This window comes from Heterocephalus glaber, unplaced genomic scaffold, assembly GCF_053883595.1.
Source record: "Heterocephalus glaber isolate CG9 unplaced genomic scaffold, H.glaber_assembly_v1.0 deba00001442, whole genome shotgun sequence".
NCBI lineage: Eukaryota > Metazoa > Chordata > Mammalia > Rodentia > Bathyergidae > Heterocephalus > Heterocephalus glaber.
In genome coordinates this window covers 26,393,581-26,416,330 of record NW_028258296.1, presented here as the reverse complement: position 1 = coordinate 26,416,330, position 22,750 = coordinate 26,393,581, and the positions used below count along the sequence as shown (strand labels likewise).

General features: G+C 40.2%; 1 protein-coding gene across 1 annotated transcript; it reads left to right on the top strand.

Annotated features, from left to right (window-relative positions):
* The first annotated feature begins 7,493 nt into the window (after positions 1–7,493).
* On the top strand, positions 7,494–21,834 carry LOC101700130 (hypermethylated in cancer 2 protein-like). Its single transcript, XM_013071050.3, is given in 8 exon segments — positions 7,494–7,554; positions 7,557–7,665; positions 7,667–8,300; positions 8,303–9,528; positions 12,497–12,566; positions 14,085–14,237; positions 15,495–15,573; positions 21,665–21,834. Coding segments are annotated over 8 exon segments (2,502 nt in total).
* The last annotated feature ends 916 nt before the right edge of the window (positions 21,835–22,750 follow it).

The window sequence follows — 22,750 nt, the reverse complement described above, 5'->3', positions numbered from 1 at the left end:
AAATTTAATCTAATCTAAGATAAAGCAATGGAAGAATTAAAAAATAGACAGTCAAGCAGTCTAATATATATATAAGCAAAGTCTCTGAAGAAGAGGAGAGAGAAGGAAGAAAAGAAAAAATATTTGAAGAACTAATACCCAAGAAGATTTCAGATATGATGAAAAATATGAATCTACAGAGCTAAGAAGCTCAATGAACCCAAAGGACATGAGGAATTACATAAATTATCATTATGTTCAAACTTCTTAACTTGTGATAAAGAGAAAAACCATAAAAACAAACAGAAGAAAAAGGCCCCTTATGTACAGAGGAACAAAGCTTGGGCTGAGAACAGATTTCTCACTGGAAAAAAAATGCAAGTGAGATGTTAGAGCAACATCTTTAAAGGACTGAAAGATGTTGTGGGGAGGCAGCCTGAATTTTATGTACAGTGAAAATATCTTTCACAAATAAATGCTTTGTCAGATATATAAGAGCTAGAAAAAGTCATCAGCAGTGGATCTTCACTGTAAGAAATGGTAAAAGAAGTCCTTCAGGTAGAAGGAAAATGATACCAGATGGGCAATAGGAATCTACACAAAGTAATGATGAACAGCAGAAGTAATGGATGTGGGCTTGAGGTTTACAGAATAATAATGACACTGAGGAGATTTGGTTCCCTTCAAAACTGCCTAAGGTTTGATAACAAAACCACCCACCAAGAAAGAGAAAGAACTGATAATCTGGCTGTTAGCAGCTCATTGTCTGAGAGCTTTGTGCCTAAATGTCAAGCAATTTACACACCATCTGAATACATGACTATTGATCAACATCTTGCAGCATTTCAGGTTACTGCAGCTTTAAGCACTCTATGCCAAAAAAGCCTTCAAAATATAGTATAAAAATGTATGCCCTGGTAGATGTGCAGACATATTATACTTTCAATTTAGAAATTTGTCATGGAACTCAGTTATCAGCTCTTTTTTCATACAGTAATAAACTGAATGATGTTGTGAATAGACTTGTTGCTCCCATCTCCCAAACTAATCAGAATGTGACATTCAACAATTGGTTTGTTAGCTTCTGATTGATGTTACATTTGCTAAAAGAGCACATGTTGACCAGCTTAGGAACTATACACAAGAACGAAGCAGAAATTCCCAATGAAATATTGCAATTTCAAAACAGAAAATTCTACAGTACCGTCTTTGGATTTCAAAAAGACATAATACTGGGCCGGGGATTTAGCTCAGTGGTTCCGGTGCCTGCCTCACAAGCACAAGGTCCCCAATGTTGATCCCCAGTACCAAAACCAAAAACCAAAAACCAAAAAAGACATAATACTGGCCTCATATATGGGAAAGAAAAACAAAATGGTACTGCTGATGTCAACATTGCACCACAATTGCAAGATTGTCAGAGAAACTTCAACAAAACTGAAGCCAGAATTGGTAATTTTTTACAACAAAACTAAAGGCAGGCATGCTGATGAGTTATGCAGCAACTATGATGTCACTCAAAACACAGGCATTGACCAATGGTTGTATTTTACTCAGTCTTAAACATGTGTGGCATAGTTTCATAGTTCACAAAGAAAATAACAAGTGCAAAATATCACTGAGAAAATTTCTTAGAAGATTGGGACTGGAAGTGATAAGAGATCATTTACAACAGAGGAAGAACAAGATGTATCTGGTGAGCTGACAGATGAACAGGGAGATGCAACATCACAAAGATGTATTGCAACAGGAAAACCAGAAATATGTCAACTGTGCCCTAAAAAAAAGGACAGGAAAACAAAACATGCATGCTGTCAGTGTAAGAAATACCTGTGCATAGAACATGCACAAGTCATATGTGAAGACTCTTTTGGTATGGTAATTAAAGCAAAAATTGGTGGTAGACTTTTGTTTGTATTTTCATTATAGTTCACATAGGTATTTATTTCTGATGTTATCCTTTAGGTTTTGTAAGCAAGTAAACAGCTTGTGTGAAAATGTTGATGTCTATTCTAAGTGCTCATTACATATTTGATATTTTATTTTATTGATATCTTATTTTCTTGCTAAGTGCGTATTGTACAATATAGTGAGAAACTCCTGATGAAAGAGGAAGACAAGAGAGGTGACAAGAATTGCCTGCCACAGAGGAAAGGTGAGCTAAACACATGGGCTTTCAGCAAAAGTGAGATTTATGTATGGAAAATGCAATTGTCATGTGTGAAGAGGCCTTGGGTGTGACAATTGAAGCAAAGATTATTTTTGTTGTAGAGTTCTATTGGTATTTTCATTGTAGTTCACATAGCAATTTATTTCTATTATTTTCTAGATTTTGTAAACAAATGTCAATGGATTGTAAATAAATGTTAAAAATGTTATCTATTCTAAATGTGCACAACATATCAAGAATTTAATACTTTATTTTATTTAAATTTTATGTTCCTGTTAACTACACATCATATAATATAATAAGAACCTTCTGACAAAACAGCAAGAGCAGAGAGATGTCAAGTATGTTCTACAAAAAGGCAAGAAAGCAAAACACATGTGCTATCAGTGTAAGTGATATGTATGTATGGAATGTGGTGTTTTCATGCTCGCTTCATCAGCATATATACTAAAATTGGAATGTGATATTTACATGTGTGAAGATTGCCTTAGGTGTGATAAATGAAGTAAAGATTATTTTTGTTGTAGAGTTCCCTTGGTGCTTTCATTGTAGTTCATATAGAAATTTATTTCTGTTGTTATTTTTTAGACTTTGTAAACAAAGATAAACAGTTGATGTTGAAAATTTTGATGCTTATTTATAAATACTCAATAAATATTAAAAATTCAGTACTTTGTTTTTTGATATTTTTCCTATTAAGTAAACATTTTAATAAAATAAAACAAAACTCATAAAATTAATAATTAATAGAAATACTTATAAAAAATAAACATGGGTATTATATACCCCCCATGATGCTCCTTTAACTCAAAATTGGCATGATGCTCTAATGCTATTAGAGAAAAGAAAAAAATCACCTATAAAGGATAACCCATCAGAATTACAGCAGACTTCTCAACACAAACCCTTAAGTCAAGGAATGCATGGAACAAAGTATTTTGAGCCCTAGACAAAAACAATCTCCAATGAAGATTGATGTACCCTGCAAGGCTGATGGAGAAATAAGATACTTCTAGAATAAAGAATATCTGAAGAAATTCATGACCACCAAACCAGTACTCCAAAAAGTCTTTAAAGATATTCTATAAAAAGACAATGATGACAATACCAAGAATCCCAATAGAATGTATACACCAGGAAAGGGAAGTAATTAACTAGAAGGTAAAGAAAAGGAACCAACAAGAGGAAAATAATATAATGACAAGGGTAAGTCAATACCTATCAGTTATAACCATCAGTGTGAATGGTCTCTATTCACCAATCAAAAGAAACAACACAGGCAGAATGGATCAAGAAATAAGAGCTAACAATATGCTGCATACAAGAAACACATTTAATTCAAAAAGAAATTCATAGACTTAAAGTCAAAGGATGAAAAACAATATTCTATGTGACACAAACCCAGAAAAAGCAGTGGTAGCTATTCTATTTGCAAATAAAGTAAATTTCAAGCCAAGACTGATCAGAAGAGACAAAGAAGGTCACTCCATACTGTTAAAGGAACAATCCAAGAGGAAGCAATAACAATCTTAAATATATATGCACCAAATACTGGTGCACCCAACTATATACAACAAACACTAATTAATGGATGTGAAAAATCAGATAAGCACTAATATAATTGTAATGGGGGGGCGGGGATTTAGCTCAGTGGTTCCAGTGCCCGCCTCTCAAGAGCAAGGTCCCAAGTTCGATCCCTGGTACCAAAAAAATCCACCACACACACACATAATTGTAATGGGGGAACTCAATACCCCACAGTCACAAAAAGACAGATCAGCTAAACAACAACAACAAAAAATCAACAGGGCAAGGGATTTAGCTCAGTGGCACTGCACCTGCCTCACAAGCGAAGGTCCTAAGTTTGATCCCCAGTACTGAAAAAAAAAAAAAATCAACAAAGAAATAACAGAGTCAAACAAAACCTTTGAATAAATGGACTTAATGGATATCTACAGAGTGTCCTACCCAACAAAAGAATTCACATTCTTCTCAGCAGCACATGGGATTTTCTCAAAAATAGATCACATATTAGATCATAGAACAAACTTAATTAAATGCAAAGGAATTGAAATTATCCCATGGATATTATCAGATCATAGGGCAATGAAATTAAGATTGATGGTGAAAGAAACCACAAAAACTACATAAACACATGGAAATTAAATAATACCCTCCTGAACAACCAATGGGCCACAGATGAAATTAAAGAAGAAATTAGTTTCTATAATTAAACTATAATGCCAATACAACATACCAGAACTTACGAGACACAATGAAAGCAGTCCTACAAGGGAAATTTATAGCAGTGAATTCCCACATTAGGAAAACAGAATGAGCTCAAGTAAATAACCTAATGTTGAAACTTAAGGTTCTAGAAAAATAAGGGCAAATTAAACTCAAAGCTCATACAAGAAAGGAATTTATAAAGATCAAAGCAGAAACCAATGCAATTGAGAACTAAGAAAACAATACAAAGAATCAATGATTTGAAGAATTGGTTCTTTGAAAGATTAAATAAAATAGACAAACCCTTAGCCAACCTGATAAAAAAAAAGGAAAGAAGTGACCCAAATCCATGCAGTTGGAATAAAAAATCACAACAGACCCTGCAGAAACACAGAAGATCATCAGTACCTACTTTGAGGACCTATACTCTAATAAGATGAAAAACGGAAAAAAATGGGCAGATTTCTAGATTCATATCAATTACCAAAACTGAATCAAGAAGGTATAAAAATTCTAAATAACCCAGTATCAGTCAACTAGTTAACTATTTACTTGGTACTTTGGAAAAGTAATTTTAAAAAACTACCAACAAAGAAAAGCTCTTGTCCTGATGGATTCACAACTGAACTCTACAACAATTTTAAAGAAGATCTAATGCTAATATTCTTCAAACTAAAAAAATTGAAAGGGAAGCAATACTCACACAGTCATTCCTGGAAGTAAGCATTACCGTGATACCAAAACCAGAGAAGGATCCAACCAAAAGAGAGAACTAGAGGCCAATCTCTAATGAACATAGATGCAAAAATCCTCAATAAGATATTGGCAAACAGAATGCAGCAAATCATCAAAATGATTATACACCATGACCAAGTAGGATTCATCCCAGGGATGCAGGGATGGGTCAACATTTGCAAATCATTAAATTTAATACACCACATTAACAGGATAAAAATGTCACGATCACCTCAATATTTGCAGAAAAAGCACTTGACAAAGTCCAACACCCATCCATGATAGAAACCCTACAGAAAATTGGAATAGAAGGTCCTTATCTCAATCTGATAAAACCCATCTATGACAAACCAACATCCAACATCAAGCTAAATGTTCAAAATCTGAAAGTTTTCACTCTAACATCAGGAAAAAGAATGCCCACTATCACCACTCCTATTCAATATAGGTCTGCAAAGATTAGCCAGAGGAATTAGACAAGAGAAAGAAATAAAAGGAATATGGATAGAAAAGATGGAAGTTAAATTATCATTATTTGCTGATGACATGATACTCTACATAGCAGACCAACCCCAAAAATTCTACCAACCCCCCCCACTAGATTTAATAACTAAATTTGGCAGCCTAGCAGGAGTCAAAGTCAGCACTCAAAAATCAATAGCAGTCCTGTGCAAAAATAACAAACTCACTGAAAGAAATTAGGGAAAAACACCTTTCACAATAGCATCAAGAAAAATGAAATATGTAGGAATCAATCTAACAAGGGAAGTGAAAGACCTATACATTGAAAACTACAGGGCCGGGGATTTAGCTCAGTGGTTCCAAGTTCAATCCCCAGTGCCAAAAAAAAAAAAAGAAAAAAAAGAAGAAAAAGAAAACTGCAGTACTCTGAAAAAGGAGAGCAAAGAGGATACCAGAAAATAGACATTCCCTGTTTTTGAATAGTCAGAACCAATACAATGAAAATGGCTATACTTCCAAAACTGTTATATAGATTTAATGAAATCCCAATCAAAATACTAATGCCATACTCAGAGAACTAGAGAAAACAATCCTAACATTCAGATGGAACCAGAAGAGACCTAGAATAGTAAAAGCAATTCTGGGCAACAAGAGCAAGGGAGGGGGCATCAGAATCCCTAATTTGAAATTATGGTACAAAGCTACAATAATAAAAACTTCATGATAGTGGCAAAAGTCCAGACTCAAGGATCAGCAGACTAGATTAGAAAATGCAGAAACAACTTCAAGCCCACTCAGCTACCTTATCTTTGACAAAGGAGCCAAACACCATCACTGGAAGAAAGATATCCTCTGTAATAAACAGTGCTGGGAAAACTAGCTTTCTACATGCTGAAAATTGAACCAAGACCCATGTCTTTCACTGTGCACTTAACTAAAATCAAAATGAATCAAAGATCTAGATATAGGGCCGGGGATTTAGCTCAGTGGTTTCATCACCTGCTGCTCAAGCGCAAGGACCTGAGTTCGATCCCCAGTACCAAAAAAAAAGATCTAGATACAAAAACAGAAACACTTAATCTATTGGAAGAAAGAATAGATAAAACTCTCAATGACATAGGTGTAGGCAAAGACTTCATGAACAAAACTGATCACACAGGAAGTACTACCAAGAATCAACAACTAGGATCACATCAAATTAAAAAGTTTTTCCACAGAAGGAAACCACCAACAGAGTGAAAAGACAACACACAGAATGGGAAATTTTGTTTTTACCAGCTACTCTTCCAGTAAAGGACTATCATCTCGTATATTTAAAGGACTTAAAAATTCAGACCCAATCCAAAATTGGGCATCTGAAATGGGTAGACACTTCTCAGATGAAGAAGTACAGATAGCAAATAAATATATGAAAAAATGTTCAACATCTCTAGTCATTTGAGAAATGAAAATTAAAATAATACTAAGATTCTGGAAACAGCACTAAGTCCAGAAAGAATAGCTATCATCAAGAAATCAACCAAAAAAAAGAAAGAAAAAAAAGGAAAAAAGAAAGAACGAAAGAAATCAACAAATAACATGCTGAAGAGGGTATGGGGGAAAAGGAACCCTTCTCCATTGCTGGTGAGAGTGTAAATTGGTACAATTACTAAGTAAATCAATATGGAGATTACTCAAAAAAATTAAAACTAGACAAGCTTCCAAGACGGCGCTAGGCGGACAGCTGTGAACGGCGGTCAGGGCGCGCTGGGCAGGGAGCCAAGCAGGGCTGGCGGCAGGCGGACAGGGTGGGCTTGGGCAGGGCCAGCCGGCTGGCGGGCGGAGCACCACCGCTGATGCAGACGAGGTAACCAGGCATTGATGTACCCCCAGGAAGCCCACACACTCAAGGAGGCTGTCCTCTCTGGCTGCTGGTCACATGGTTTCTGGGCCCCTGGCACTCCGGTGGTACGCGTGGGCAGGGCATGGGGACATGGGGCCGACGTGGAGCTGCACAGCCACTCGAAGCAGCTCCTGCTGCAGCTGAACCCGCAGAAGATCAAGGGCTTCCTATGTGCTGTCATCATCACGGTGGAGAACTCCATTTTTCGAGGATGTCTGGGCTGCCAGCAGCATCTACTTCAAGTCCCTGGTCCTGCACGACAACCTCATCAACCTGGACACAGACATGGTCAGCTCCTCGGTGTTCCAGCAGATCTTGGATCTCATCTACACCGGCAAGCTGCTGCCCAGTGACCATCCCGCTGTGCCCAACTTCAGCACTCTCCTCATTCCCACCAGCTACCTCCTGCTGCCTGAGTTGGCAGCTCTCTGCCGGTGCAAACTCAAGTGGGCTGGTAAGCCCTTTGGCTCAGGACGGGTGGGAGCCACCAGCATGGGGCGGCCACCCCGCAGCCAGCCACTGTCCACAACCTCTGTCATCCAGCCTCGGTATCCAGGGCTTGTGGATGAGCGCAAGGAGGCCCATGCACCCCAGGAGCTTCCCCCAGCCAAAGGCTCAGATGATGAGCTCTTCCTTGGTGGCTCTACCCAGGAGAGCACACACAGCCTGGGCCGGGGGGTCTGTCCAGCGAGTGGGGAGATGGGCCTGGGGCACTGTGGCAGCAGCACCCATGGGAGCAGTGGGGGCTGTGAGCAACAGCTGGGCCTGGACCTATCCAAGAAGAGCCCACCCCTGCCTACCACCATCCCTCGCCCCCACCTCACCCCCGATGACCCAGCCCAGAACTGAGTGATAACCAGCAGGGCTCGCCCCCCTTGTCCTCTGCCCTGCCTGTTGCCAACAGTGCCTCTAACACCCCTGATGAGCCTATGGATTTGGATGGAGCCGAAGACAACCATGCGAGCCTGCTGGAGGGGCCAGGCGGGCAGCCTCTGAAGAGCCTCTGGCCCTCGGCCCGGAAGAAGGAATGGAGCAAAAAGGAGCCTGTGGCTGGCTCCCTCTTTGAGGGGAGAGAAGTTGGGCCCAAGGGCCCCTGCTCTGGAGAGGAGGATGAGGAGCTTGGGGACAGGGTTCCCAATGGCATCTTGGCTGCCAGTGTTGGTGGGGGTGGCCCCAGTGTGCCCTACGGGGAGCCTCCATATCCCTGCAAAGAAGGGGAAAACAGCAAGGACAGGAGCGAGGACAGTGGGCAAAGTGGGAGTGAGAGGGCCAGTGGCCATGCCGGTGCTCACTACATGTATCGGCAGGAGGGCTACAAGATGGTGTCATACGAGGACAACCTATATGTGTGCATCCCCTGCTCCAAAGGTTTCCCCAGCTCTGAGCAGCTCAATGCCCATGTGGAGACACACACAGAAGAAGAGCTGTCCATCAAGGAGGAGGGAGCCTATGAGACAGGAAGCAGGGGTGTTAAGGAAGAGACTGAGGACCTGTTGGTGTCCAGTGCAGCATATGCGGTGGAGGCTTGGCCCTTTAAGCACTCAATCTGTCAGAAGACCTACAAGGACCCAGCCACTCTGAGGCAGCACAAGAAGTTGCACTTGCTGATGCGGCCCTATCCCTGTGAGGTCTGTGGCAAGACGTTCACACAGCGTAGCACCATGACATGCCACAAGCGGAGCCACATGGGCCTGAAGCCCTTTGTCTGCAATGAATGTGGCATGTGCTTCACCCACCAGTACCGCCTCACCGAGCACATGCGTGTACACTCAGGTGAGAAGCCCTATGAGTGCCACCTCCGTGGAGGCAAGTTCACCCAGTAGCGCCACCTGATCAGCCACCTGATCAGAAGGGACCAGAGCCCAAGGTCCAGCTGTAGGCACCTGGTGGCCCCTCTGGCCCAGCCTCCCCACACCCAGAGCTTTAATCAACAGTCTGTACCAAGAGAAGCCAAGAGGAGGGAAGCCAGAGGGCCCACCCCTGCGCATGTAGTGCTGGACCATTCTACCTCCCTGTCCCACCCAGGGTCCCAGCTCCCTGCAGGGGCTGCAGCAGAGCTGGAGTGGGTCACGTGGGTCTCAGTGGGACCAGGTCCCTTTCTTGCAGGCTGGTTGGAGAAGGGGAAGTGTTTGTGTGTGTGGGGGGGGGGGTATCCCCCTCCACGCTGGTGAGGGACAAGGCTGCCTGTGGCCAAGGGTGGTATCTGGGGCAGGCCCCTACCCGCCAGGGACCGTGTCTGTGTGTGCACGTGTGCTTGTGTCTGTGTGGGTGTGTCCGACCCTAGCTCTGACAGGAGCGGGTGTTGAGGGGACAGCTCCTTTCCTCCTTGAGCTAAAGTGGCATTGCTCACTGGCGCTGGGACAGTCAGGGTGACCTCACCACCTGCCTCTACAACTGAAGAGCCCTCTGGGCCTGTGGTGCTGTTATTCCTACTGATCTATTCCTTTTTTGTTGTTATTGTTTTGTTTTGTTTCCCTTTTTGAATTCTATTTTTTAAACTAAAACAAACAATAGTTTATTTTCTTCCTGCCTCTTTGGGGCTGAGCCTGGGTCTGCAGACTGAATGTAACTGAGGCAGCTGCCTCTCCCTGTCATCCCTCCAGCTCTGGCAGGTGCTGTAGGGTGCAGCAGTAAACCCACCTCTCCAGGCCCAGAAGCCCTTCTTGCCCAAAGGCTTCCGTGTTCCCCAGCCTTGCCTGGGCCACCTCAAGAGAGTGTGCTTTTCCTATAGTTTCCAAGGAATATTCTTTGTCTAGAGGTACTTGCTTTTTATTGAGAAAGCCCCGTGTAACATTTGTGGGTCTGTTGGAACTGGAAGGTCTGGGGGTGGGGCAGGCTGGCCTCAATGCCAGGATCGTTGGTACTTGCATTTTTCATTTCTGTGTGTGTGGGTAAGTGTGTCATGTGTGTTGTGCGTACAGACAGATGTTTCACTTTCCTGCCTCGCCGAACAAGGTGGAGAGACTTCTGACCTTTTGCTACCTCTTGAATTCACAGAAACAGTATGTTGTTGATAGGCAGTTGAGGCCTAGATGCTTTTGTTTTCCTCTGGGGGGAATGAGCCAGGCTTGGGCTGGCCAGGGCACCCTCCTGGGTTGGATGCTGTCCTCAGGGCATGCCCTGCTCACTGAGCCCAGATGAGAGTTGAGTGTGGGGCAGGCTACCGGGCAGGTTCAGGGCATCTGAGCAAGAGAAGCTAGGAGGGGAGGGGACAGGTCTCAGCAGCTCCTTGCCAGGGCCAGGATGAGGTGGAAGTGAGCCCCCTTCCATCCTGTCCCCTCACCTTGAGCTTAGAGCAGCAGCCTCCACCTGGCCAGTGAGGTGTCAGGAGGAGGTGACTAAAGCAAGGGGAACTAGCATCAGCACCTCTGAGCAGGCCTGGCTCCCAGCCACTCTGGTTAAGAGTCTGGCCACCACTCACGGGCTCAGTTTTGTTGCCCCTTAACCATGGCCTTTTCAGTCATCTTCAGTACTTCCATGGGCCTCTGCTGGGCTCCAGGCCAGACCAAGGTTGCCATGCTTGGTCCTAATGTCCTCTGCCAACTGGAGCTGCAGGGCTGGGCCAACAGGGTTTATCTTCTTCATTCTGTTTCATGTTTTTCTTTTCTTTTTTCTTTTCAATTTTAAGTTTAGACCAAAAAATATCAGAGTCATCCCCTACCCCCAGCCCTCCAAAGACTGTCCAGCTGAAAACAGCCTGAGTTCAGGGACCTGAGTGGTGAATGGTGTGTTCTTGGAAGTGAGGGCGCTCTGGCCATATGAGGAGGGCTCCTGGCTAAGCCCTCCATGTGGTGTCCCCAGCTGGCCACTCTTCCCTTTGGGTGAGAGACGTAAAGAACTGGACCCTGGGTTTCAGTTCCAACAAGTCAGGCTGAGCACCTGGCAGAGGAGACTCCTGGGCTCCACCCCACCCAGGGAGGGGGCTGAGCTGTGAACTTAAGCCCCCTACAAAGAGTCTGTACCACATGGGAGTTGTGCACATGCCTGGCCACGTTCATGGCCTCCCGGGCCGTGGGCAGCCACATCTGTGAGGTGATTCAAAAGTAGGTGATTCCTCTGGAGAACTTCAGGGACTGGGAGCAAAGCCCCCTCCCTCAATGACATCTGTGCGGCATAGTAATGTACCCACCTTAGTATTGTATCAAGACTTTTCTGTATTTTAATGAGAAAGCAAAACACTAGTTTCCTATTTAAGATTTTAAGAGTTTATGGGGCAGGGTGGAGGTGACACAATTCTTGGTTTTGTTTTCCTTTTCCTTTGACTCCATGTCTGGTGCGTGGTTGAGAGTGTGTGTGTACAGATGTTAAGAGCCTCGCAAAGAAATTAGGCCGTAGGAGGCCAAGGTGACTTTCAGTTCTCTGCTTTAGTCACTTAATTCCTGAATGTTTCCGAGAAACAGGAAACAGAATAGCAGATGTTATACAGGAGAGAAGATAAAAACAAAAGAATGAAAAAAAAGGAAAAAAAAAGAAAGCTCATACCCAAATTCACAAAACCTATTTTTTAAATCAAAGCATATTTTGAATGAGTATGGAACCTCAATGGGCTCAGAAAAAAGATACTAATATATTTATCTCATTGTTTACATAAACTTCTACAGTTTCAGGCTCAGCAGCTGTAAGGCCAGTCCCAGGGAATCATTACCTTCTGGTGGGAGGTCCTTCTGAGTCGGCCTGGAATGGCTCACGGGCAGAGAGGTAGTCCTGGGGGCCAGGAACAGGCTAGAAGCCTCTCTGGACTCACGTGAGCCCTCATCCCCACTGGGGGAGCTGGGCTGATGGTCCGCTGCCCCACACCGTCAGTATTCACTGGCTCCCAGGCCCCCCGTGCAGGAGTACAATCTAGCTGGGTGGGTGGGCAGGCAGATCCTTGCCCTTCTGTGGCCGTTCTGAGTAGGAGGAGGCCTGGGCAGCCAGGAAGTGGGGCTCAGGAAGCAGGTGCTACATCCGTTCTGTCCCCAGGCTTGGGGGACAAAAGCTGAAGGCATCAAGTCTGAGAAGAGCAGATGAGTCCTCAGCCCTGCCATGCCCCCTTTAAGGGGCCAAGGTCCTGCTCTTCCCCAGAGTCATGTTCGAGCTGATGTTACTGAACTTGTGAATTGGATGCGGGTAATGAGGGACTGGAGAGGGACCTGACCAGAGCCTCAGTCTGACATTCCAAACCAGGGATGGGTGGGAGCTGTGGGAATTGCAGCTGCCCAGGACCCCCTTCCTAGGATGCCCCCAGCTTCAGTCACCCCCTTTAATTCTCTACCAGGAACCCCTCCCCCTACCTCACCTTGCTATTTATTGCTATAATTTATTGACTTCAAAAATGCTGCCTAACAGATCTCATGGAACAGGGAGGGTCCCCGGGGCTCACACACACACACACACACACACACACTTGGCAGGGCCCCATGGGGCCAGGTGCTGGGGGGAGTCTCTCTGTACCCGACCCATCACTTGCTTACCCCCTGCCCCTCTGGGGGCTCCGGGTTGGGCACTGGCCCACTTCCAAATACCTCTAGAGGAAGGGGAAGGGATGGGTTCCTTTTATTTCTTTCTCTTGTCTAATTGCCATGGCTAATGTTTCCAAAACTATATTGAACAGGAGTGGTGATAGTGGACATCCTTGTCTTGTTCCTGATTTTAGTGTGAAGGATTTCACTTTTTGACCAGTTAGTATGATATTGGCTGTTGTTTTTTCATAGATGGTTTTTATCAGATTGAGATAGAGACTGTCTATTCCAATTTTTTGTAGGGTTTTTATCATAAATGCATGTTGGATTTTGTCAAATGCTTTTTCTGCATCTATTGAGATGATCATATGGTTTTTGTCCTTGGCTCTACTGATATAGTGTATTACATTGATTGATTTGCATATGTTGAACCATCCCTGCATCCCTGGGATGAATCCCACTTGGTCAGGTTGTATGATGTTCTGGATGATCTTCTGCATTCTATTTGCCAGTACGTTATTAAGGATTTTTGCATCTATGTTTATTAGTGAGATTGGCCTATAGTTCTCTTTTTCGGTTGGGTCTTTCTCTGTTTTGGGGATCAAGGTGATGCTTGCTTCCAGGAATGAATTTGGGAGTATTGCTTCCCTTTCAATATCATTGAAGAGTTTAAACAGTAGTGGCAGTAGTTCCTCTCTAAATGTCTTGTAGAATTCAGTGGTGAAGCTATCAGTACCCAGGCTTTTCTTGGTTGGTAAGTTTTTAATTATGTTTTCAATTTCATTGATTGATATTGGGTTGTTTAGAATTTTTAGATCTTCTTTGTTCAACTTTGGTAATTCATATGTATCTAGGAATCTGTCCATTTCTTCTGTGTTGTCCATCTTATTGGCGTATAGGTTCTGGAAGTAGGTATTGATGGTCCTCTGGATTTCTGCTGGGCCCGTTGTAATTTCACCCTTTTCATTCCTAATTGCATGGATTTGGGCCTTTTCTTTCCTTTTTCTGATAAGATTGGCTAAGGGTTTGTCAATTTTGTTTATTCTTTTGAAGAACCAATTCTTGGCTTCATTGATTTTTTTGTATTGTTCTCTTAGTCTCCATTGCATTAATTTCTGCCCTGATCTTTATCATTTCCTCCTTTCTATGGGCTTTGAGGGATGGGATAATAGTTGTTTTGTTTCAGTGGAACTGGAAGAGGGATCATGTTCTACTACGCCCTTCCAGAGAGGGGGAGGGACATTGGGATCACACTCCTGTACTGACCACCGCCATTGTCACTCATCGCATTGAATTTGCCGCCCTCGAGAATTTGGATAAATTCAGGTCAGAGCTGCAGGTATGCAGTCCTCCAGTGTTGTAGAAAAACAATTCACTGATGACTGATCTCTCCATTCAGAAGCGTGCAGTCTTAATGTACAGTGATGAGAAACTGTTATTTTATGATCTTTTCATTAAAAGCTTGATTGAAAACAACAACAAAAAAATTAAAACTAGAGGTTCAGTAGGGGCATCTAGCTGTGCCTCTTCTGGGTATCTTCCTAAAAGAGTTAAAAGCATCATATCACAGTGATATATGTATACACATGTTTATAGCACAGCACAATTAATGATAGCTAAATCTTGGAAACAGCCCATATGCAAATCAACAAATGTTTTGATAAAGAAAATGTGGTTTCTATATACACTGAAGTACTGCTCTGCCATAAAGAAGGAAGAACTCAAGACGTTTTCAAGTGAATGGACCCACTTCCAGACCATAATGTTAAGTGAAATAAATCAGACACACAAGCTTAAATATCACATTGTTTCTCTTGTGTGAGAAACTCAAAGGGTAAATAAGGAACAAAATGGAAGATAGATATCTGGAAGAAGGAAGAACATGTTCAAATGGGAATTTGAATAAGGGAGGGGCGAAGGGGAAGGGGAGAAAGGGAAAAGGTATTTAAAAAAGAATGGAAGGGGAAAAAATGGAAACAAAGCTGTTGTAAATGGGAAGAGGAAGAAGGGTTAAATGGAGGGGAGGTAAATGGTGGAAAAAGAATTAAGACATAGTATGTACAGGTACAAATTCCCTATGATGAATACAATCATTATGTATGGCAAATAGGCACTAATAAAAATTTTTAAAAATGAGTCAGAGGAAAAATTAAACTAGTGTTATTTAATATCTGGAGCCCTAGAAGGATTAAATAAAAGATTATATAAAGTTTTAGGATTTTTCATTTTTGACAACCCCTGGGGTTGTCATGGTTCCTTACGCATGTAACTAATAAATAACATTTGGTAATTTAATGTTGGTGAAGTCTGTTGCTTCACTGTATTCTTTAGAAAATAATAGACTTATCGTATTTTCATGTCATATATAGAAAGATGTAATTTAGTATAGATAAGTACAAAGGGACATACCTTTATAAATATGTTAAAACATGTGGTTTTTCTCCTCTGACAATTCAAATATTCAATAATAATAATGACAATAATAATGTTTATTATTGAAGCTTCACAATGTAAGTTTTACTGTGCCAAGCTTTATATGTGTCTCATTTCTTCACCAGCACCTTTCGAGAAGGGTATTTTTTTTTACATTTTATAGGTGAAGAAACTGTGTACTGAGATGTTCAGCAACTCCTCTCAGCACTTGGCTCCAACCTGCAGCTCCAACACAGGTCTGGGTAATGACAAAATCCTTGCTTCTAGTCATACCCTATGATTCTCCTCACCCCACCCCCCCAATAATAAACACAAAATGGAGTTTTAAAGTCCAGTTTTAGATATCATAAATTTTTAAAACTTCAGATGCTCATTAAGCATGATTATTAAAAGTCTATGAAGGGCCAGGGATTTAGCTCAGTGGTTCTGCCACCTGCCTCAAAAGCACAAGGTCCCGAGTTGATTTCCCGGTACCAAACAAACAAACAAAAAATTTGTAAAAGTAATAAAAGTCTATGAGAGTTTCAAGGATAACTGTGGCATGATAATAATTTTGTGTGTAGGAAAAGAAGAGCCTCCTAGTGGCCTAAAAGAAATTAATTAACATAAACTGGAGCCAGGAGTGGTGGTGCATGCCTGTAATTCCAGCATTTGGGAAGCTGAGGCAGGAGGATTGCCACATATTTGAGGCCAGCCTGAACTACACAGCTAGACAATGTTTTAAAACAAGCAAACAAAAAAAGGAACTTGATAAGCATCTACTATGGTATGTGCAAATTTTAGAAAATATTATTTCAAATGATAATTTTTCCATAATATAATAATCTACTTAGTAAGATATAAAAGTCTAATGATTATAGATTTCAAAAGATCTTCTATTATATTGTTTAGGTCAAAGTAAACTACAATGAAATTTTTACTTTTTTTCATTCACTTCCAATAAGAAAAAAAAATTGAGAATTTATAAGAAAATTATTTTAAACCCTGAGATAGAACAAAAAAGCACACTGAGAGAAAACCTAAATCCAAAAGCTTGTCAGAAATGTGCAGAAATCTCAGCAGGCAAATATGAAATGTTTTTGCCGTACCCAGCAGACCAGGTACTGAAACCCTGAGACATAAAACAACCCATCAAAGCAGGAATCATCTAGAGAGAAGAAAATAACCAGTCTATCACTTAAGGCATCGGGCTTAAAATATTAAAGATGAGGCAATACTTTATAAAGGACTCTGTGGCCATTGTTAAAGTAGAATGTGCTCAGAGGCTTCAGTTTAGTGCACCAAAGTAGCTGGTTCCCTGAAGCTGTTTGCGTCCATCCCGCTCTTCTCCTGTACTAGGATCACTGTGATTAAAGGGCTATGGCATCATAGAAGCTTGGACCCTGTTTATTTCTCTTTGCCCTTGAAGCTGTATTTCCAGAAGCATCATAGCATACTACGGATAGACCAAAAGAAAGAAAAAAAGAATAAAGAGCAAAAGAAAAGAAAGAAAATTAACTTTTTCAGCATTGTGATGCCAATTTGGGGATTTGGATCTCAAACTGAATCAACTGAACAAGTGGTGTCAATTCTTTTTTTTTTTTTTTTCTACATAATGATAAGAATTTACAGATTGCATTTTGGCCTTTTGGGTAAGATCAAGTGATAGTAATTTACCAACATATCCCTATAAAACATGTAATTGATTGGTACTATTTAGTATGCTTTTCTTTTCTATTGTTTGAAAAGAAATTGTGTTTACGCCTTTCTCCTAATGATGATAAAATTTTATATTAATCTTAGGGTACAAAAATTATAAAGAAAGTATGAATACCTTTCATGTTAAATTAATTGTCGTCTACCAGGAATTAATGAACACATTTTTAGAAAAGCACTGTATTTTTCACTCTTAGTAACAATATGTCTTGCATCTTAATACACACTGTGGCTCTGGGTCTGGCCAAAGTAGCAGACTATTCATACTCAGTGTTTAGTTTCACCTTCAAAACAGTCCTCAGAGAAAAAGGCCCAAGTCATCAGTGATAAATCAGCATGAGTGATGGAATATAGAGTATTACTTAGACATTAGGCTCTTGTAGATTGTCAATCATTTTTTCAAAGTGGGTGAGAAAAAGAGACATCTTTGTAACCTGTACTAAAACTCAGAAAGATGTTCAGAATTTTTTCATCCTCTCTTTAACACCAGAAGTAAAAATTTTAAACAACATTTACTCAAATCCTAACCAATTTTTTTTTTTTTTGGTACTGGGGATAGAACCCAGGACTTCAAGCTTGCAAGGCAGGCATGGTGCCCCCGAGCTAATTCCCAGCTAACTAATTTTTTAAAACTATTGAACAATTATTTTCATATGGGCAGGGAAGGAGGATTCTATATCTGTATTTAGGAAGCTGAAATAAATTTTTCACAGCTGTTAATCTACTTACCATGGAAAAAACAGTATCTAATTTAAATTGATATTTATCAAAACTGAGAGTACTAAGTAAAACTTAAACATTATTCAACTAGGAATTAGGTACTTGTTATTTAGGCAATAGATATGAATGGTATCACTGATTAGAGCTACAAATAATATAAGTGATATATAGATGATTATTCATGAAAACTCTAAGACTCCAAGGAATCCCTATCTCTGAATAATACTCCAGAGAACAGAAAGGGAGACACACAAAAGCCAAGGATTTGAGAGGATGGATTCCTGGTCCCTGCAACTACTTCTGCCCTTGCTTTAGTCAGACCTACTCTTCTTATTGCTTGGTTTGTGTTTTGGCTTTTTTAAAAATTCATTAAGTTTATTGGTACATTTTGGGTATACAGTATGATGACATTCATCATTGGAAACTTGTAGCTCTCGATGATATATCCTGGTTCTTATTTTTTCCCCTTCCCCTGCCCTCCCTTCACCCCCTCCACCCCTCTCTATTTACAAAGACTTTGTTTCCATTTTTTCCTTTTCTAATATTTTTTCCTTTCCCTTCTTTCCTTTCCCCTACTCCTCCCACTTCCCTTTCCCCTTTAAACCTTTTCTTCCTGTTTTACAGTATGCTTTGGCTTTTATATAAGACTTTTTCTTCTAGTGTAGGGGTATTTTTATTATTTTATCTAACTCATTGGCTTATGGACCTATGTTATATTATAGCTCAGGAGCTAGATAGAAACCCAAATTAACAACACTTTAAACAAGATAGACATTTATTTCTTTAATTTCATCTCATTTAACATTTTGGTGGTTGGTGTTTCAGGGCTATAAGGGGAGCTTCACTCCATAAGGTTGTGTGAGAACCTAGATTTCTTCCATCTTGTTGTCACAAAGTATTTTTCATGCGCATATTGCCCCAATTATTCAGCATCATTTCTGCCTTCTAGTTAGCACCAGCAGGGAATAAAAACAGTTTAAGGGTAGCCTGAGAGGTGCATATATTATTACTGTTCAAACACCAGAGGCCAGAAGTCGATCATATATGACTAGCAGCAAGGGAGACTGGGAAATGGAACTTTCATCTGAACAATTAAAATTCAGAGGGGCCAGGGATTTAGCTCAGTGGTTCTAGTGCCTGCCTTGAAAGCGGAAGGTCCTGAGTTCAATCCCTGGTACCCCAAAAAAATAAAATTCAGAAGTTTCATTGCCAAAGGAAGAAGGGGAGAATGGGCCCTGCATAATAATTAGCATCCTCAACCACATAGTCTTAAATTTTATGCTTTTAGAAATTGATAATCAAAATATTCCTATTTCATATTGAAGTTCTCTGAATACTTTCTAAAATGTTCATGTTTATGGTGAATGTGCACCAGATTTGAGGCTCTTGGTTGTGTTTAGGGGAAAAGAGGAAAATATTTGGCTACTGTCCACATCTCAGCCAGAATAAGGGGCATGAAATCATTGGAGCATACTCAGAAATTCTACTGTCCCCATCTGCTCAAATCTTGACAAGATTGGGAAAATGTTTTCATAATAAAAGTAATTATTTGCAAAGTTCCTTTAAGGATTTTCTCCTTCCCCGTCTCTCTTTTTTTATGAATAAAATACTATTTCCCCTCTGAGTTCTGGAAATGATGGGGTCAGGTGGAACCTTACCCACAGAGGAGTTCAGATTACAAGTAACCATTCAGTTGATGAGAACAATATTTTTTTATTTGTAGAAAGATAGATCTGGGCCAGGTGTGATGGTGCATGGCTGTAATCCCAGCACTTAGGAGGTTGAGACAGAAGAATTGCCACAAGTTTGAGGCCAGTCTGGCCTACATAGTGAATTCAAGGCCCTCCTGGACTATATGTCCAAAATATGTCTGTCTCAAAAAATAAATAAATAAATATTTTTTTTAAAAAGATAGGTCTCTCTCAAAGAAAAGACAAAATTTTAACTTAAAACTAAAAGCAGAGTCAGTTGTCAGAACTCCTTAATAGTGAAAGATTATTCAAAACAAAAGTGTTCCAATTATCTTAGCCATATATGATGATGGGGGAGGGGGTGTCTAGTCCCAGAAAGAATGTTTGAAAGCTGTCACATAATATTACTTTAAAAATATTCGTACATACATATATCAATATCCAAATTGTAAAATAGAGTATGTTCAACAGAATTAGATCCTGCTCTCTAGGAATGTAAATGTCAAAACTAGAATTATTACTCTAGCTAACAAGTAAACACAAACAAGAATATGCTAAAAATAACAGGAATAAATGGCAAAATATTCATAGTTTGCCTACGTTTATCAATCAATTTTGCATTCTCAATGTTTAGAAAAAAGCTATAATTTTCTGATGCTGAGAAGTTAAGATTTCTAGAGTTTCCACTGACAGAGAATTAGCTACCATTTTAAAGGTAGAGATGTCCTAAAGAATTTGAAAACTAACAGTTATCTAACCTTAGATATAGGTGTTGGATATGCTACATTATGGAAGAAAATAGAACCAAGAAAATCCTCCTTGTCCTACAGAAAATCCTTTTGAAAGAAACCTATAAAAAGTTAGCATGGGGACTGGGGATTTAGCTCAGTGGTTCCGGCACCTGGCTCGCAAGTGCAAGTTTGATCCCTGGTCCAAAAAAAAAAAAAAAAATTTAGGATGGAATACTTAATAGAAATTGCTCTGGATTTTAGGAAATACAGTGTGTATTTTAAATAAAATATAACCAACTTGTGAATATGCTTCTAATAGGAAAATAAGGACCAGGCAAGTATTTCTATTTCTGAGAAGAAATACACCTTCATAATCAAATTGATTAAATTTATAAAACTTCATCAAACTGATTAAATAAGCTACAAGACTGTAGTCTAAGAAGAAAGTATTCTAAAAGAAAATAAATTGAAAGACACACACACAGACACATTTAGTACCATCCATGTAAACTTCCCACTAACCGATTTGGAGCTTTACTATGAGTATGACACATGCCTTTGAGGAACAAATATATAAGGCAATGACAACAGAACAACAAAATGGTTGTTGTTGTTGACAATATTGCTGACTCCCAGTGGGAGTACGAAGAACTGGAAGGTAGCAAATGAAGGCACTTAAACAAGTTAGGAGAGAATTACAATGGTCACACTTAAGGATGAGGAATATTTGAATAAGACAATGGCAGTAAAGAGGAGGAAGGAATTAGGAGCTAGTGAATAGAATCAGCAGGATTGGGTGATATACTACAGAGAAGAGATAATTAAAGTTCATCAGAGAGGTGGGAATCATTATGTCACATAATAGACCAATACTCTGGCTTTTCAAAAGGTCAACTTGAGACTTTCCTACTTCCATTGCTTGAAAAATACTACTTTTATCAAGGCAAGTTTGTATAACCAAGAGAGATGAATACTAAGAAATAAAAAGGCTCAAAAGCATTAAGATATTTTACTGTGCAGCCGGGGATACAGTATACAGGACATTTGCAAGTCAGAGAAGAAAATAGTTGGTTTATATCTTGGAAGAACAAGACAATGCTAGGAAAGTTGTCTTTTCTTATTAAAAACCGCAGTGTAGAAATAGTCCCTCCCATCATTCAAAGATTTGGATGATAGAGATTATTTATAACTAATATTTATTTATTTATTTATTGTATAGTTTACCAAATTCTAGCACGATACATGATGTCATTTGCTCCTCATAGCATCTCTCAGGTAGGAAGGGCAGCTATTATTATTGTAACTAAGATGAACAGTAACAATTTCAAAGTCATACAAATAGCAAACAATTGTTTATAGATTCCAAATTTTGGACTATTTCTTTTTCACTGTCTCTAAAGTTAGATCCCAGAGTTGTGACAGTGTGTGGCCCCTGTGGTCAGGGTGGTCAGCATGACCAGTAAGACAAAGATGAGATTAATGAATTCCTTAACTAGGCAACCAGGGTGGCCTTCCAGATGTCCTTGGAGGGCAGGTGGCCAAAAATAAAATGCAGCCCTTGAAAGCAAAAGCAGAACGCAACATGGTCAAGGATGATGAGAAAAATTGGGCCCAGAGCAATGCGATAAAAATTATAGAGTACAGAGATAAAGCAGCAATGTCTTGAATGTAATCCAAACGAGTGGGTGCCAAACTCGCCATTGCAATAGTTACTTGCAGAGCTTGTTAGCAATGCAGCTTCTTTAGTTTCAATTTAGGAACTTAGACTTAAATTTAGAACTTAGTTTTGGATTCAACCAATCTGGTTTGGGATCAAAAGACACCCTTCCTCAGCCGAGGAAATTTGATTAAAAAATGATCATCAAAAAATCTACCCGATAAAAGCAGCAGAAAGCCATTTGGACAGACCTTTTTGAAGCAAAGTGTTGGCAATGTAACAACTTCTATTTTTAAGAAATAGCAGAAGGAGTCTAGAAAACAGTTTTACAGGACTTATTTGTTGATACCTGCCTTGTACAAGGTATCAGGCCAGGTACTGAAAATGTAAAAGGGTAGAAGTGAATAACAAATTAAAACAGACTTGGTTCTTGTCATAACAAAACTTACATTCTAGATTGAAAATTGATATTAACAATCATGTGTTAGTATTATGCAGTTGTATGAATATAATCATAAAAGGAAGAAATACATACAGGGTATTAAAACAGGACAGGAGTTGGGTAGCTCAGTGGTAGAGCATGTGCTTAGCATGTGTAAAGTCCTGGATTCCATCCATAGCAGAGAGAGAGAGAGAGACAGAGAGAGAGAGAGAGAGAGAGAGAGAGAGAGAGAGAGAGAGAGATCTGAACAGTGGAAAAATAATAGAGAAATAACAGAGGAGCCCAAGACTGGGAGATCAAGCAAAAATCCTTTGAGGAAACGAAATGTAATTTCAGATCTGAAGGTTGAGTTAATGATACATCATGTATCCATGATACATCATGTCATTTCATCCTCATAGCATCTCTCAGGTAGGGAAGGCAGCTATTATTACTGTAACTAAGATGAAGAAAAGTAAAAATTTCAAAGTCATACAAATAGCA